The sequence below is a fragment of the Notechis scutatus genome, chromosome 14, assembly GCF_049901735.1.
Source record: "Notechis scutatus isolate UNSWTSFEM ecotype Mainland chromosome 14, rNotScu1.2, whole genome shotgun sequence".
Classification (NCBI taxonomy): domain Eukaryota; kingdom Metazoa; phylum Chordata; class Lepidosauria; order Squamata; family Elapidae; genus Notechis; species Notechis scutatus.
This window is the reverse complement of record NC_142022.1, coordinates 7,989,722-8,004,121: the sequence shown is the minus strand read 5'-3', so window position 1 is coordinate 8,004,121 and position 14,400 is coordinate 7,989,722. Positions and strand designations below refer to the sequence as shown.

Below are 14,400 nucleotides of genomic sequence, written 5' to 3'. Positions count from 1 at the left end.
GCTCTACCCTTTCCTATATATCTATGCCGCAGGCCAGTCTGCACATCCGGCTCCTTGTCTCGCGGGGTGGATGGGATAGAGAGGAAGAGGGGTAGAACGTCGCTCTTTGGATCACGTGACTCCCTGCTTCCCGGGCTTTGGGGCACGTGCTCTGCTCCCTCCTGAGCCCAACCCTCCCGAAATAAAAGAAGGAAAAAAAGAGAAATATTCCGATTTTTATTCCCAAACCAACCTCAATGATATATCTAAAACAGTGTTTCTCAATCTGGGCAACTGTAAGACAGGAGAACCTCAACTCCCAGAATTCCCCAGCCAGCATATTTCAAGATATCCTCTATTTTTTTAAAAAAAAAAAAAAGAGAGAGAAAGAAAATAGAATATATTCTGCTTTCCCACCCAAGAAAAGCCATACTAAATAATACCTCCAAAGCAATGTTTCTCAATCTTGGTTACTTTTAAATTTGGGGGACTACAATTCCCAGCATGCCCCAGCTGAAATCCTAGAATGGTCCAGTTAAACTCCCAGAATGCCCCAGCCAGCATGCTGAAATTGAGGTCTATAAACATTTTAAAATTCCCAAGTGTGACAAAAAACATTGGTTCAATTCAATCTGCTTGCTGGTCAGGGGTGTTCTGGGAGTTGAAATCCACCCAATTTAAAAAGTAGCCAAGATTGGGGGGAAAAAATCTCATTTAAACCATTTTCTGCTTTAAAATTTGTCGTTTCCCACCTCCAAATGCAACAAGACTTCGAGAAAAGCAGCCTGCAACGCAGGGCCTCAATTTTCAGTATTTTGTTCCTCTTTGAAGAGGTAAGAAATGAAAATTAAACTCTGCTATAATAGCAGGAAAAGTCAATCTAATCTCAATATCCTTTCTACTCTTCCTGTTTTGTTTTGTTTTTTATCTGAGCTGGAAAATGTGGAGAGGCAGATAAAGTCACCCAAACCCAGTTGTAGAAAAACACTTATATGAATTTCCTTTCAAAAGTACCAAAAGCCAGAGAATATTTAGATAGATAGATAGATAGATAGATAGATAGATAGATAGATAGATAGATAGATAGATAGATAGATAGATAATTGAGAATGATAGAGAAAAGAAAGAGAAAATAGATGATAAATAGATATTTGAGAATGATAGAGAAGAGAGAGAAGATAGATAAATGGTAGGTAGGTAGGTAGGTAGGTAGGTAGGTAGGTGATGATGATGGATAGATGATGGATAGATGGATAGATGGAAAGATAGATAGATAGATAGATAGATAGATAATTGAGAATGATAGAGAAAAGAAAGAGAAAATAGATGATAAATAGATATTTGAGAATGATAGAGAAGAGAGAGAAGATACATAAATGGTAGGTAGGTAGGTAGGTAGGTAGATAGATAGATAGATAGATAGATAGATAGATAGATAGATAGATAGATAGATAGATAGATAGATGCAAGAGGGAGTGGGAGAAATAAAGAGATCTGCCTTTATTCTTTTTGCAAATAACTCAGGGTGACAAAATCCCTGAATTTCATGCCCAAATCCACTATCCTTGTTTGGACTTTAATGAGAGTTTTGGGCAAGGCCAAATATCTAGCGGGTTGTGGACTTGTGTGAAGCATAGAATAGAATGGAATAGAATAGAGTAGAAATGAATAGAATAGAACTGGAAGAGACCTTAGAGGTCTTCTAGTCCAGCCCTCTGCTCAAGCAGCAGAACCTACACTCTTTCAGATAAGTGGCTGTCTAGTCTCTTCTTATAAAACCTCCAGTGATGGAGCACCCACAATTTCTGAAGGCAGCTCCCGTTCCACCGGTTCAAGACATAAAGGAAAATAAATGGGAAAAGAGAACAGCAGAATATCGGCTAGAAAACCGTGACGTCTCCTTGCCTTTCAAATTTGGTTGATCCTGGGACTAACCCGGCTGGTTCAATTCGGGCTGAAAAATTCTTGGAGCACGCCTATTTAATCGATCTGGCTCAAGGGCTAAATTCTGCTCTCCTTGACTGATGTCATTCTGAACAGACCTCGCCAACGAGAGCCACAAATATTTGCTGAATCGTCACTCTGAATCCTTAGCTGTGGCTGCTTAAGTTGATTGAAAGCAAAGTTGACATCCAGATTTGGTGAGTTGTTAATTAAGGCAATTTATTTATAGCTGGCAGGGACTGTGTTAAAACTGACAAAAGGTTTATTTATTTATTATGTATGTATGTATTTATTAAACCAATGCCCAGGCAATTTACAAGATCAAAAATCACAACCAGAAATAAAAAAGAAAAACATAAACTCCACCATGCCTCTAACTCAGAAAGATAAATTCCCTGTTTTCAATTGGCAGAAGAAAGCTGTGTTAGTGTACAGGTAGTCCTCGGCTTACGTCCATTTGTTTAGTGACGGTTTGAAGTTACTGGGAAAAGTGACTTGGGACCGGTACTCCCACTTATAACCCTTGCAGCGTCTCTCGTCCCATGAACTAAGTTAGGATGTTTGGCAACTGGCATGTATTTATGACGGTTGCAACATCTCTCATTGGCTTAACAAATGTCTCAACAACGGGAAGGGAAGGGAAGGAGAGGAAGGAAGGAAGGAGAGGAAGAAAGAAAAGAAGGAAGGAAGGAGAGAAAAGAAGGAGGGAAGGAAAAGAGGGTCAGAAGGAAGGAGAGGAAGGAAGGACAGGAAGGAAGGACAGGAAAGAAGGAAGGAAGGGAAGGGAAAGAGGGTCAGAAGGAAGGACATGAAGGAAGGAGAGGAAAGAATGAAGGAAGGACAGGAAGGAAGGAGAAGAAGGAAGGAAGGACAGGAAGGAAGGAGAGGAAAGAAGGAAGGAAGGAGAGGAAGGACAGGAAGGAAGGAGGAAGGAGAAGAAAGAAGGAAGGAAGGACAGGAAGGACGGACAGGAAGGAAGGAGGAGGAAAGAAGGAAGGACGGACAGGAAGGAAGGAGAGGAAAGAAGGAAGGAAGGACAGGAAGGAAGGAAGGGAAGGAAAGAGGGTCAGAAGGAAGGACAGGAAGGAAGGAGAGGAAAGAATGAAGGAAGGACAGGAAGGAAGGAGAAGAAGGAAGGAAGGACAGGAAGGACGGACAGGAAGGAAGGAGAGGAAAGAAGGAAGGACGGACAGGAAGGAAGGAGAGGAAAGAAGAAGGAAGGACAGGAAGGAAGGAAGGGAAGGGAAAGAGAGTCAGAAGGAAGGACAGGAAGGAAGGAGAAGAAGGAAGGAGAAGAAAGAAGGAAGGAAGGACAGGAAGGACGGACAGGAAGGAAGGAGAGGAAAGAAGGAAGGATGGACAGGAAGGAAGGAGAGGAAAGAAGGAAGGAAGGACAGGAAGGAAGGAAGGGAAGGGAAAGAGAGTCAGAAGGAAGGACAGGAAGGAAGGAGAGGAAAGAAGGAAGGAAGGAAAGGAGAGGAAAGGAAGGAAAGAAATGATAGAGAAGATACAGACAGAAGAGAAATGATAGAGAAGATACAGACAGAAGAGAAAGATAAAGATAGGAAGATAGATAGATAAATGAGAATGAGAAGATAGATAAATAGGTAGGTAGGTAGGTAGGTAGATATTTGCTTAATGACTACCTGATTCATTTATTTGCAGTGATTCACTTAACCACCAGGGCCCAAAGGTCAAATTCCTTGCTTGGAATTTGGAACAGAAGCCATGGAAGTTCTGGCCTCCATTGAGGTCGTAAGTCAAGGACCAGCAAAAAATAGCCCCAAAATGTTTTTTTTAAAAAAAAAAAATCAGGAGGATTTGGGTAGCTCCAGTAGAATTCCCAGGCAGCCCCTATTGTGAGCCACCCTTTTGCGTTGCCCAGAATTAATATTGTGGAAGAGGATTGATGAGCCAGGAAAGAAGGCCATCCAAAAGGTCCTTCGGATCTTCTGGCTTTCTCTCCCGGACACGAAATTTGGGGAAGAGGAGAAGCCGGGAAAGCATATCCAGAAGTCGTAGGAAGACAAGGTGTTTATTCTTCGGAGGGGGTCTCCCTTGGAGGAAGCCCTTCCGGGGGCTTTTCCGAAGCTTTCAACGTGCTGTAGGGTTCCATTTCCTGAGCCTCCAGACCCTGGAAGGAGGAGAAGACACGAAGGGAGGTTGGTGGCTTAAGAACTTCTTAGAATGATTATTGTCACTTTGAAGGTACATTAATTGGCATACATACATTAACATGAAATTTCGTTGCGTAACAGTTCTCAAAGGGTCTTCACCTCTAATATATATTCTATTTGCCCATCTTATCCCTTCTTTCCTGATCTATCTATCTATCTGTCTGTCTATCTGTCTATCTGTCTGTCTATCTATCCATCGTGTCCATCCATCCATCCATGCATCCATCCATCTATCGTATCTGTCTGTTTATCCATCCATCCATCCATCCATCCATCCATCCATCGTATCTGTCTGTCCATCCATCCATCCATCCATCCATCCATCTATCTATCGTATCTGTCTGTCTATCCATCCATCCATCATAGCTGTCTGTCTGCCAATCCATCCATCCATCTCTCATATGTCTCTCTATCCATCCATCCATCCATCCATCCATCCATCTATCGTAGCTGTCTATCCATCCATCCATCTATTGTATCTGTCTGTCTATCCATCCATCCATCCATCATAGCTGTCTGTCTGCCAATCCATCCATCCATCTCTCATATGTCTCTCTATCCATCCATCCATCCATCCATCCATCCATCTATGTAGCTGTCTATCCATCCATCCATCTATTGTATCTGTCTGTCTATCCATCCATCCATCTATCATAGCTGTCTGTCCATCCATCTATCCATCCATCCATCCATCCATCATAGCTGTCTGTCCATCCATCCATCCATCCATCCATCTATCGTATCTGTCTGTCCGTCCATCCATCCATCCATCCATCTATCATAGCTGTCTGTCTGTCCATCCATCCATCATCCATCCATCCATCCATCCATCCATCCATCCATCTATCGTAGCTGTCTGTCTATCCATCCATCCATTGTAGCTGTCTGTCTATCCATCCATCCATTGTAGCTGTCTGTCTGTCCGTCCATCCATCCATCCATCCATCGTAGCTGTCTGTCTGTCCATCCATCCATCCATCCATCCATCCATTGTGTCTGTCTGTCTGTGTCTGTCTTATCTATCTATCTTAGTTACTAACTAAGAGTCTTAAGTTGGATGGGTTCCTGCCTGAGCCAAGATTTATAGGAACATAGAATAATAGGGTTGGAAGGAACCTTGAAGGTCATCTAGTCCAACCCCCTCATCCCCCCCACACACACAAGAAGGAGACCCTACACCATTCCAGATAAATGGCTGTCCGGTCTGTTTTTAAAAACCTCCAGCGATGCAGCACCCACAACTTCTGGGGGCAAGCTGCTCCCCTGATTACTTGTTCTAATTATCAAGAAATTTCTCCGTCATTCCAGGTGGCTTCTCATCTTTTTGTGACTTTTTTTTTTTAAATTTATTGATCAAACGTATTGGCTGCCCATCTCCCTGGAGGGAAAGACTTTTTATGATTTTAATAATCTCTTTAGGGTGGAAAGGAAGGAAAAGGAAGAGCCCCTTTTCTAGGGTGAAACGAGCAGAGAGCGAAACTTACCGTATAGATGCCTTCCACTTTCTAGAAAACGGAGGAGAAAAAGGATTAGAATTCAGAGCCACAAGACGGAAATCCCAACCCCACCCCATTTCCCCCCCAAAAAAACCCTTGTAAAGGGAAGGGTTTGATGCAAATAGGTAGAGCTCGACTTAAAACGGTTCATTGAGTGACCAAAATTACAACGGCACTGAAAAAAAAAAGGACTTACAGCCGTCTTTCACCCTTACAACCATTGGTCGTTTTGGAGTTGCCAACAGAAAGGGAGGAGGGGGGGAAAGAGGTTTGAAAGAGCAGTGTGGCAGCTTGCAAACCGAAAGTGCATTCTATCAATGTTTTCAAAGATAGTAACTAGGTGACTGAAGTTTCTGCCATGCTAAATTCTAACTGGAGAGCATGATGAGTGACTCTGGGCTATGGACGTGTCCCATTGGAGAATATGAATTACGATACACCCAGGGGAGTGGGGGGGAAACCAGGGTCAAGGGTGACAATGAATGATGTGCCTCAGAGTCAGCTACACCCAGGCAGTGCCGGACATGTTAAATGTCATTCCCCTGTTGGAGTCTGACTCCGAGGGAGAGAGGGAACAGTTGACAGGGAGTGGGAGTGTGGCTCCAGTGGTTGTGGAGGAAACTGGGGAAGGGCACAGGCCAGCTGGGCAGTCAGAGGAAGACCCAGGCCCCTCTTCATCCTAGGGCACGCAGGGAGGAGCGGATAAGGGAGAAACGTGAGTGGTGTGGTCTATGGGGGAGGAAGGGGCCCTGATCCCCTTCATGGGCTGCAGCTGGGCGGACTGGTTAAAAGGACAAACTGCGCATGGCAAAGTTGCTGGAAGCAAAGTGTGCATTCTTCTTGTGGGAAATTATCTGTGTTTTGGCTTCCGCCCAACTCTGGTTGCTGCGTTACCTGATAGAAGTCTGCAATTAATCATCCTTGCCCGCCGTAGTAATTCCTTCGGTGTGGTTTGTGTTGTTTTTTTTTATTTCAAATTAATTTTACTTTGGGTGCGGACTGCCTTTACTCCCTTCGTAAACTGTTTTCTTTAAGAGTTTGATATCCAGCCGAGGATAATTGGACATTGGGGCCAAGTTGGAGGCATGAAAGGGACTTTCTTCTATTTTTGTGATTTGGTTATTTTTGTGTCACGCCCCGGGTCATCACAGGTAACTCCCAATAAATCCTTTTGAAGTTTGGAAGTTTGGCTCGAGATTCATGATTAAATTGGGGGCAACTGCCGGAATCCTGACACCCCTGTGATCAAAATGCAGACGCTCGTCAACCGGTTCATAGTTACGACGGTCTCAGTACCCCAAGGGTCAGCCGATCCCGTTTTGCGACCTTCTGACAAGCAATGTCAACAAGGAAGTCAGCTTTACTTAAACCCTGGGATTCGCTTAACAGCCATGGTGAGAAAGGTTGTAAAACGGGGCAAAGTTCACTTAATGACGGTCTCACTTAGCAACATAAATTTGGGGCTCAATTAGGATCATAAGCCGAGGACAACCTGTAAAATAATTGATGGACGTACCTCATAGATGTCAGAAGAGGCTGCAGCCTTGTTTTTCTTCCGATCCTGGAACTGATTAAAAAGGAGGAATAAAGAGATTGATGAATCTTGCGATCGATTGATTTGCAAACAAAACTCCCCACTGGGGACGGGAAGGGCATCCGGCCCGTAAAACACTCTAGCTAGCTCCGTTCAGTTGCCCGGACTCCACCCCAATGCAAGGGGTTATGGGGGTTGTTAAATGAAGAGGAATAAAGGGATTGATAAACCTTGCAATCGATTGATTTGCGAACAAAACTCTGCACTGGGGACGGGAAGGGCATCCGGCCCGTAAAACACTCTAGCTTGATAAATTACTTGATGAGCAATTACCAAATTCCATCGTCACGCCTGGATTTCAGGATTGAGGCGTCTAATTTTAGGGGTTCCCCAGACACTCACCTTAAGCCGGCAGTAGAGAATAGTCAGGATGATCCCGTAGAGGAACAAAATTCCATCCAAAATGTAGCATACTTGCGAGTCTTGCAAAGCTTCTGCAAACGGAAGAGGTGAGAGGAAAGTTTTTGGAATTTGGAATAGAAGCCATGGAAGTTCTGGCCTCCATTGAAACACTCCCTAAATCGTGGGATGGAGCTTTTGCCTCTAAAATCATTCCAAGCGATAACAAAAATATGTCATTTCATTGGATTGCTGATGACTCTGTTTGGCTTATATTAAATCTGGATTTAATTTTTTTAATTTTTTCTTAAGGCCAGTTTCTTTTTTCCATCACACCTCCCTGACTCACAGGAAGAGATTGTTAGACAGGCTAAGTTTTGGGGGCAAATTTTCGGATTTGTTTTGCAATAAATTCGAACGCAGGAAGGATTCCAAAGGGCAGAAGTGATGCGTTTTAATGAAAATTAAATGAGAGAGGCATCTCTTAGTAAAAACCTTCAAACTGTTGAAAGGTGTCAAAATGCCTTTCTTTCGAGGATTCGATTTTCCCGCTGGGAGAGCTCCGGCGCAAGGATACGGACAACTGCTTGAAAGCTGGATCTTTTTATTTTTCAGGAAGGCGGAGAACAGCGAGAAGTCTGCGTTCCTGGGCTAGCTAGCTTCTTATGGTAAGTCCCTGTTTTTTATACCCTTTTCTCCCTTTGTAAGTTGATTTTGTGTGAGTGTTTGTTTTTGTGCCTAATGTTTCAAATCCTTTTTGAGTTTGTCTTTATTTCCGCCGGAGGGCAAACTCCGCGGGGTGGCGAGATTGTATTATTGGTTTTCTGTAATCTCTTTTTAGCTTTAAGATAGTTTTTCATATTTGTTCTTGTGGCAATCTCCTGTCTGTCCCTTTTGTAATTTATATTTATATAAATTTATATAAAAAACGAGATGGAGATGCTGTCTTAGGACTGCTATTTAAGAATGTCGACCTCAATAAAATATAATATTTTTGACTGGGTTGTATTCTTGCAATTCCCAGCTTGGAAACGATTTCGGGGGGAGAAGGGATTTGATCTTTCTGGCAACCCCAGAGAATAAATCACAAGTAGCCCTCGTCTTACAAACAATCATTTAACCACCATTCAGGCACTGAAAACAGGGACTTATGACCAGTGCTCACTCTTATGCCTGTCACAGATCCCTGTTTCCAGAAGTCGAAAGTAACACAATAAAGCAGAATTAATAACTTCAGAGCAAATTGTTGGTCTAGACTCCAGATGATTCACTGGAATTGAACCTCCTTCCCAATGTCTCTGAGAAAATTATATTTCCGCTTTAATATACGGTTCTCGTTTTTTCTTCTGTGGAACCCGGTTATGGCGCAATTCGATTTTGGGGAAAACATTTGCTTGCAGCTTAAAAATGAGACGAGAAGCGGATTGCTCACTGTTTGGCCTCTGTCCACGATCAGCCAAAATCACACTATGAAACCACAAGACTTAGGTTTATTTCTGATGCTGCAAAGTGTAAAAAAAATAGGGTGGGTTGGGGTTTTTTTTGAGCAAAGAAAATCAGGCCGAATGAGAATAGCTTGTAAAACCTTGTATTTCTCCATTGCAGAAATACAAATTGACAGATCTGTAAATATCAAGATTCAGCCAGCTCACCCGGCTATGTGCCTTCATTATTCCACTTAAATGATGTTTTGGGGTTCACCCCCAAAAACTTTGGCAAAGTTGTGATTATAAGATATATAACAAATCCATTCCCCCCACCCAAAAGCTCGCAAGGACAACCAGCGCACAAAAGTTTGAAGCTTTTAATTAAAAATTAAACAACGAACCACATCCAACTCAATTATTAGTTCATAATATTCAGTTAAACTATTCATCATCAATAAAGTTATCAACCAATATTCAATGTGAAATTATAATAACAATGAAAGTATCCACCAATAAATCAATTCATAATGACTTAACTTACCAAAGACGATTAATTTATAATGATTAAACAAGCTGTTAATAATAAACTGTTACCTAATAATTAACTAAACTGCTACTTAATCATAAGTAAAGTATTCTTAACTAAATCATTACTAATTAATGAATTACTGATTATTTTTGAATTACTTGAATTATCGTTTCATTTTATCCAAGTGTATTTGTTTTATACAAAATAGATCGCATTCCTTTTTTGTTTCCTCTCTCAACCCCGTCTTTGCATAAGATATATATTTTTGTTTTGGGAATTGCTCCCTTTGTATCTTTAATTAATCGTGATTTATAGGACGGTCAACCTTTTGATTAATTACAGGATGCGTTTTATAGCTCAGTTTTCAAACAACTGGGAGTAACCGTGAACGCTGCAGACTTTTTCTTTCAACTTCCTTTTTAAAAAGCCCACTTCTTTTTCCTTTATAACCCATTTCCCCTTTAAAAAGTGATGATGGTGGCAGATGTTTTCCCCACACATCTGCCTTAGTGAAGCCCAGTTGAATTTTGTTTTGTTTAATTCAGGCTTTTTCGCTACCAGAAACTCAGTTTTCCAGTCCTTCGTTTGTTTTTAAATGGTTACTTATTCATATCCCGCCTTCATCAATTTTGCAAAGAAGTCAAGGCAGTCTGCAGCAAATATATCCAACACACTTTCCTCTTCCTATTTTCCCTACCACAACAACCCTGTGAGGTGAGTTGGGCTGAGAGAGGGACTTGTTCCACGCTGGCTTTCATGCCTAAGGCAGGACTAGAACTCACCATCACCTGGTGATTGGCCCAAAATCACCCAGCCAGCTTTCATGGCTAAACAGAACTAGAACTCACCGTCTCCTGGTGATTGGTTCAAAGTCCCCCAACTGGCTTTCCTGCCTAATGCAGGACTAGAACTCACCACCTCCTGGTGATTGGCTCAAAATCACTCTTTTATGGCTAAATTAGGACTTGAACTCAGGGTCTTGTGCTTCTTAGCCCGCTGTCTTAATCACGAGACCAAACGCTCTCTTTTCATTTACATTTTCACGGTTTGGCAGTAGATTCCCAAGCCCCGATGCCTTGGGAAAAAAAGGACTACATGACAGACAAGAAGCATTCTTTGCATGTTCAGAAAACCTACGTGGTCTAGAATGCAAAAATCGAGCTGTGCCCAACGCTCAGCTTTTTCAGATCAACAGGACTTTAGCTGCTGAAGTTGGAGAATTAAGTTTGGTTTACCTGTACAATTCGTTGTGTGTGGTGGGGGTTGGGTAAATTTAATTACCCAATTATTATATTCCTGTTAAGATTTCAAATCTCTCTTTCGGGGTTTCTTTCTTTCCCACGGTGCACCGTCTGAAGTTGCCCCTTGTGAAAATCTTAAGTATCCGCCACAGAAATGCAGAAGCACATCTTGAGGTTTTGCAAGCTCGGATTCACTAGCCTCGATTAAGCCATCATGCAGCCTGGTTAGAACTCAGGATGTGAGCAGGACGTGAGCAGGTAGTTTTGCAAAGCGTCACATGTGGCTTGGCATGTTGAGTTCAATGTTGGCAACTCAACTTGCAAAGGATTGGCGTGACCCAATCAAACCAAGGTATGCCAGGTCAACAAACCGACATTGGTGGGATTCTAGATTAACCAAATCTTGAAAGCATCTCCAAATCCTTCTGAAGGACCACAAGATCAGGGAAAGAGATGGTTTGAGTTGCTTTCTGATCCTTTTCACTTTCCCCGAGCTAAACAATTTTTTTTTGGTCCTTTCCCAGAAATAAATTTCTCTCCCATCACTGAAGCGCAAACCATGGTTAGGCTCAGCGTAGTATATCAACACACTGCTTGATGAAATGCTCAAAAATGCCAACGAAAGAATAGCAAAGCTACAGAAGAATAAAAAGTGAAACCTAAAGCCATCAGGGGAAAATAGAAAGGATTGTAAAAATTGGGGATTTTGTGATTTTGAAATGGATCAGCACTGGAAGACGTGTGCGAACTCATCAACATTTTAAAAAGAAAACTTCTTCTTCTTCTTCTTTTTTTTTTTACCAAGGTTTCAATTCCTTGCCCACAAGCAGCTTCCAGTCACATCCATCTGGCTGATCAAGCTGCAAAGTATTGTAGTATATATTTGGATTATTCTATATTTAACCTCAGTTAACCTCAGGGAAACAAATAATTTTATTTTCACTCACCTCTCTTTAAAAGTGAGCGTCGTGTTCAATAAAAGGGAAGAGAAAAAAAAAAAAAACTTACTGTCTCTCGACTCCAAAAAAAAGTTGCTCACATTGAGAGCCAAATGATGATTTTTGCTTATTTATTATTATTTTTAACTTTTAAATTAAATTAAATTATTAAATCTCTCTAGCAAACGACTCTATGCAGCTTGAAATTCCTTAAGCAACAGAATGACAGCCATTACAGGATGAAAACACGAAGGCATCGGACATTGAAACGTTAATATTGATTTTATACCCTTAAAAAGTTAGACTTTAAAAAAAAAATCTTTGCTCCTTTGGGGAAACACACCTTCTTCAAAATAAAAAATGAATCAAGTTTTAAGTTCAACTCATCAGCTAGAATTCCCATCTCCTCGTTTCTAGCCTAGCACTTTAATCACAATGTCAAATGGGATTCTTGCATATTATTCGAATATCCCTCTGGGTCATCCTTTTAAGAATCTAAGAGTGGCTTCTGGTCTTGAAAAAAAACAACAACAGCTTTTCATCTCTGCTATCCTAAATCAATTCCTCCGTTGCTGGAAGAATCACTCACCGATGAATCATGATTTAAAAAGAGACTGCCACGGCATGTTCCACCATACTTGTTTGAATAAATCCCATTTTTTGACTGTGTTGCCTTCATTAAAAGCACAGATGGACACACACGATGCCCATAAGTTAACAACCTTTGGATTCAAGAAGCTTTGATTATTATTATTATTATTATTTTTTAAAAAAAGGGATGGTTTAAAACTTGGGGGGAGCGTCCCTCGCAGGGTTGTTGAGAAGAAGGGTCCCTCCCAAGACCTAAGAAGCGAAGGAGGAATATTTATTTATTTAAAGCAAAAACCCCACCGCTCTCCTCATCTTTTTTAATTGCAAAAGGATCGCTATTACTCGGAGTATCTATGGTTCCAATGCTTATGACTTCCCCTTTTAGCAATAAACCGACCACGGGCCACGGAGTTTCTGGATTGCGATTTTAAGTGTAGTTAGACTAGGCACAATGGACAGGCTGGATTTGATCATAGATTTTATCCGTTATTATTTTATTCTAGACTTTTGGAATTGCATGTTCATCGACTGTTTGTTCTGGTCTACGACTAATAAAAATTCTGATGGTTTCAATGTGGTTTCATTGGGAAGCTTTTTGCGTTTGTAAGCAAAATAACATAAATAAAAAATAAAAGCAAAAGATAAAGAAATAAGCAAATGAATAAATGAATAAAAACTGGGACTGAATCTCCAGCTAACCTCCAACTTAAATCATGTTTTAGCTCTAGTTTACCGCTTTAATGGAATAGGAGTGTTGGAAGGGACCTTGGAGGTCTTCTAGTCCAACCCCCTGCATAGGCAGGAAACCCTACACCAGACAAATGGTTATCCAACATCTTTTTAAAAATTCCCAGTGTTGGAGCAATCACGACACTCGAGACAAGTTGTTCCACTGATGAATTGTTGTCACTCTCAGGAAATTTCTCCTGAATTCCACGTTGCTTCTCTCCTTGGAGATGAAGGGGTTGCGTTGTTCTGACACACACACACACACCCAAAACCCTTTCAATTCTTTTTCTCCCTGACCCCCCAGATACAAGATACACAGATACAAGCGGCTGGACTTTACCTGCTCCGTCGACCAAGAGGAAAACCAGAACGGCCACGACACAAAAGTGCATTTTTGGGGGGAGACCCGTGTCCAGAAAAAGACAGAGAAGGAGCAGCGTGCGGTGAGCGCCGGTCAAAATCCAGTTGCGTCCCTTCGGTCACCGTCCGGGGGCTGAGCTGGAGCCTTCAACGCCACCACCCTGAGCTCAGCAGGATGGACGCAACCACAACAGCCACAAGCCTTCCTGCAGTGAGTTGTATACACACACACACTCTCTCTCTCTCTCGGTTCTTTTAAGTTGACGGGCAGCCAATCAGCTGAAATAATTCACCTTCCGTTTTCCCACCGTGGGGCCGGAGACACCGAGACCGTTTTCGGGGTGGGACAAACAGGAGAATCCGGGGAAAAGGATCCAGGGATCTCATGCCTCGGGGGGATCAAGAGGGTTTACGGAGAGGGCTGCCAGGGAATCGGATCTCTGGAGGATGGAGGTCGGTCTGACCTTGCGTGACCTTTAACAGAATAGGAAGGGATCTCGGAGGCCATCTAGACTAGCCCGGCTCGAGCAGGGGGACCCTGTGCAGGCAAGTCTTCAACACACAACCGAATGGAGCCCCGCGTCTCAGCCGCTGAGCGAGACCAGTTGTTAAGGGGATTGTGAAGTTAGTGACACGGTGGTGAAACGAAATCTGGATTTCAAAAGGAGATGACGTTGCGACCGTCATAAAGAGGAGCCAGTCAGCAAGCGGCTAAATTTTGATCACGGTGCGAAAAAAGCGGTCCTAAGTCTTTTTTTTTTCTCCAGTGCTGGTGCACCTTTGAACGGTCACTAAATGAATTGTGGTAAGTCGACGACTATCTGTACGTAAAGATCTCGCGTTGAGAATTACATTTTGGCAAAGCACGACTCAACTTCAATTAAACCCCTTGCATTATATATCAAAAGTTGGAGTGGGGCGGTGGCCTTGAGGGGGGGCTGTCATCTCACCATCAGGAGGCTGTGAGTTCGATCCTAGGTAGAGGCAGATCTTTCGCTCTCTGGGAACACTGAGAATATTATCTGCTTGAACAAAACTCCGTACTGGGGACAGGGA

General features: G+C 42.3%; 1 protein-coding gene across 1 annotated transcript; it reads right to left on the bottom strand.

Moving 5' to 3' along the window:
* Nucleotides 1–2,893: 2,893 nt before the first annotated feature.
* FCER1G (Fc epsilon receptor Ig) lies at nt 2,894–13,658 on the bottom strand. The gene is made up of 5 exons (XM_026689910.2): nt 13,325–13,658; nt 7,533–7,624; nt 7,113–7,163; nt 5,585–5,605; nt 2,894–4,057 (listed from the first exon to the last, which is right to left on the bottom strand). The coding sequence occupies exons 1-5, from the start codon at nt 13,374–13,376 to the stop codon at nt 3,959–3,961; spliced, it is 315 nt and encodes a 104-aa protein (XP_026545695.1). The 5' UTR covers nt 13,377–13,658; the 3' UTR covers nt 2,894–3,958.
* Nucleotides 13,659–14,400: the final 742 nt, after the last annotated feature.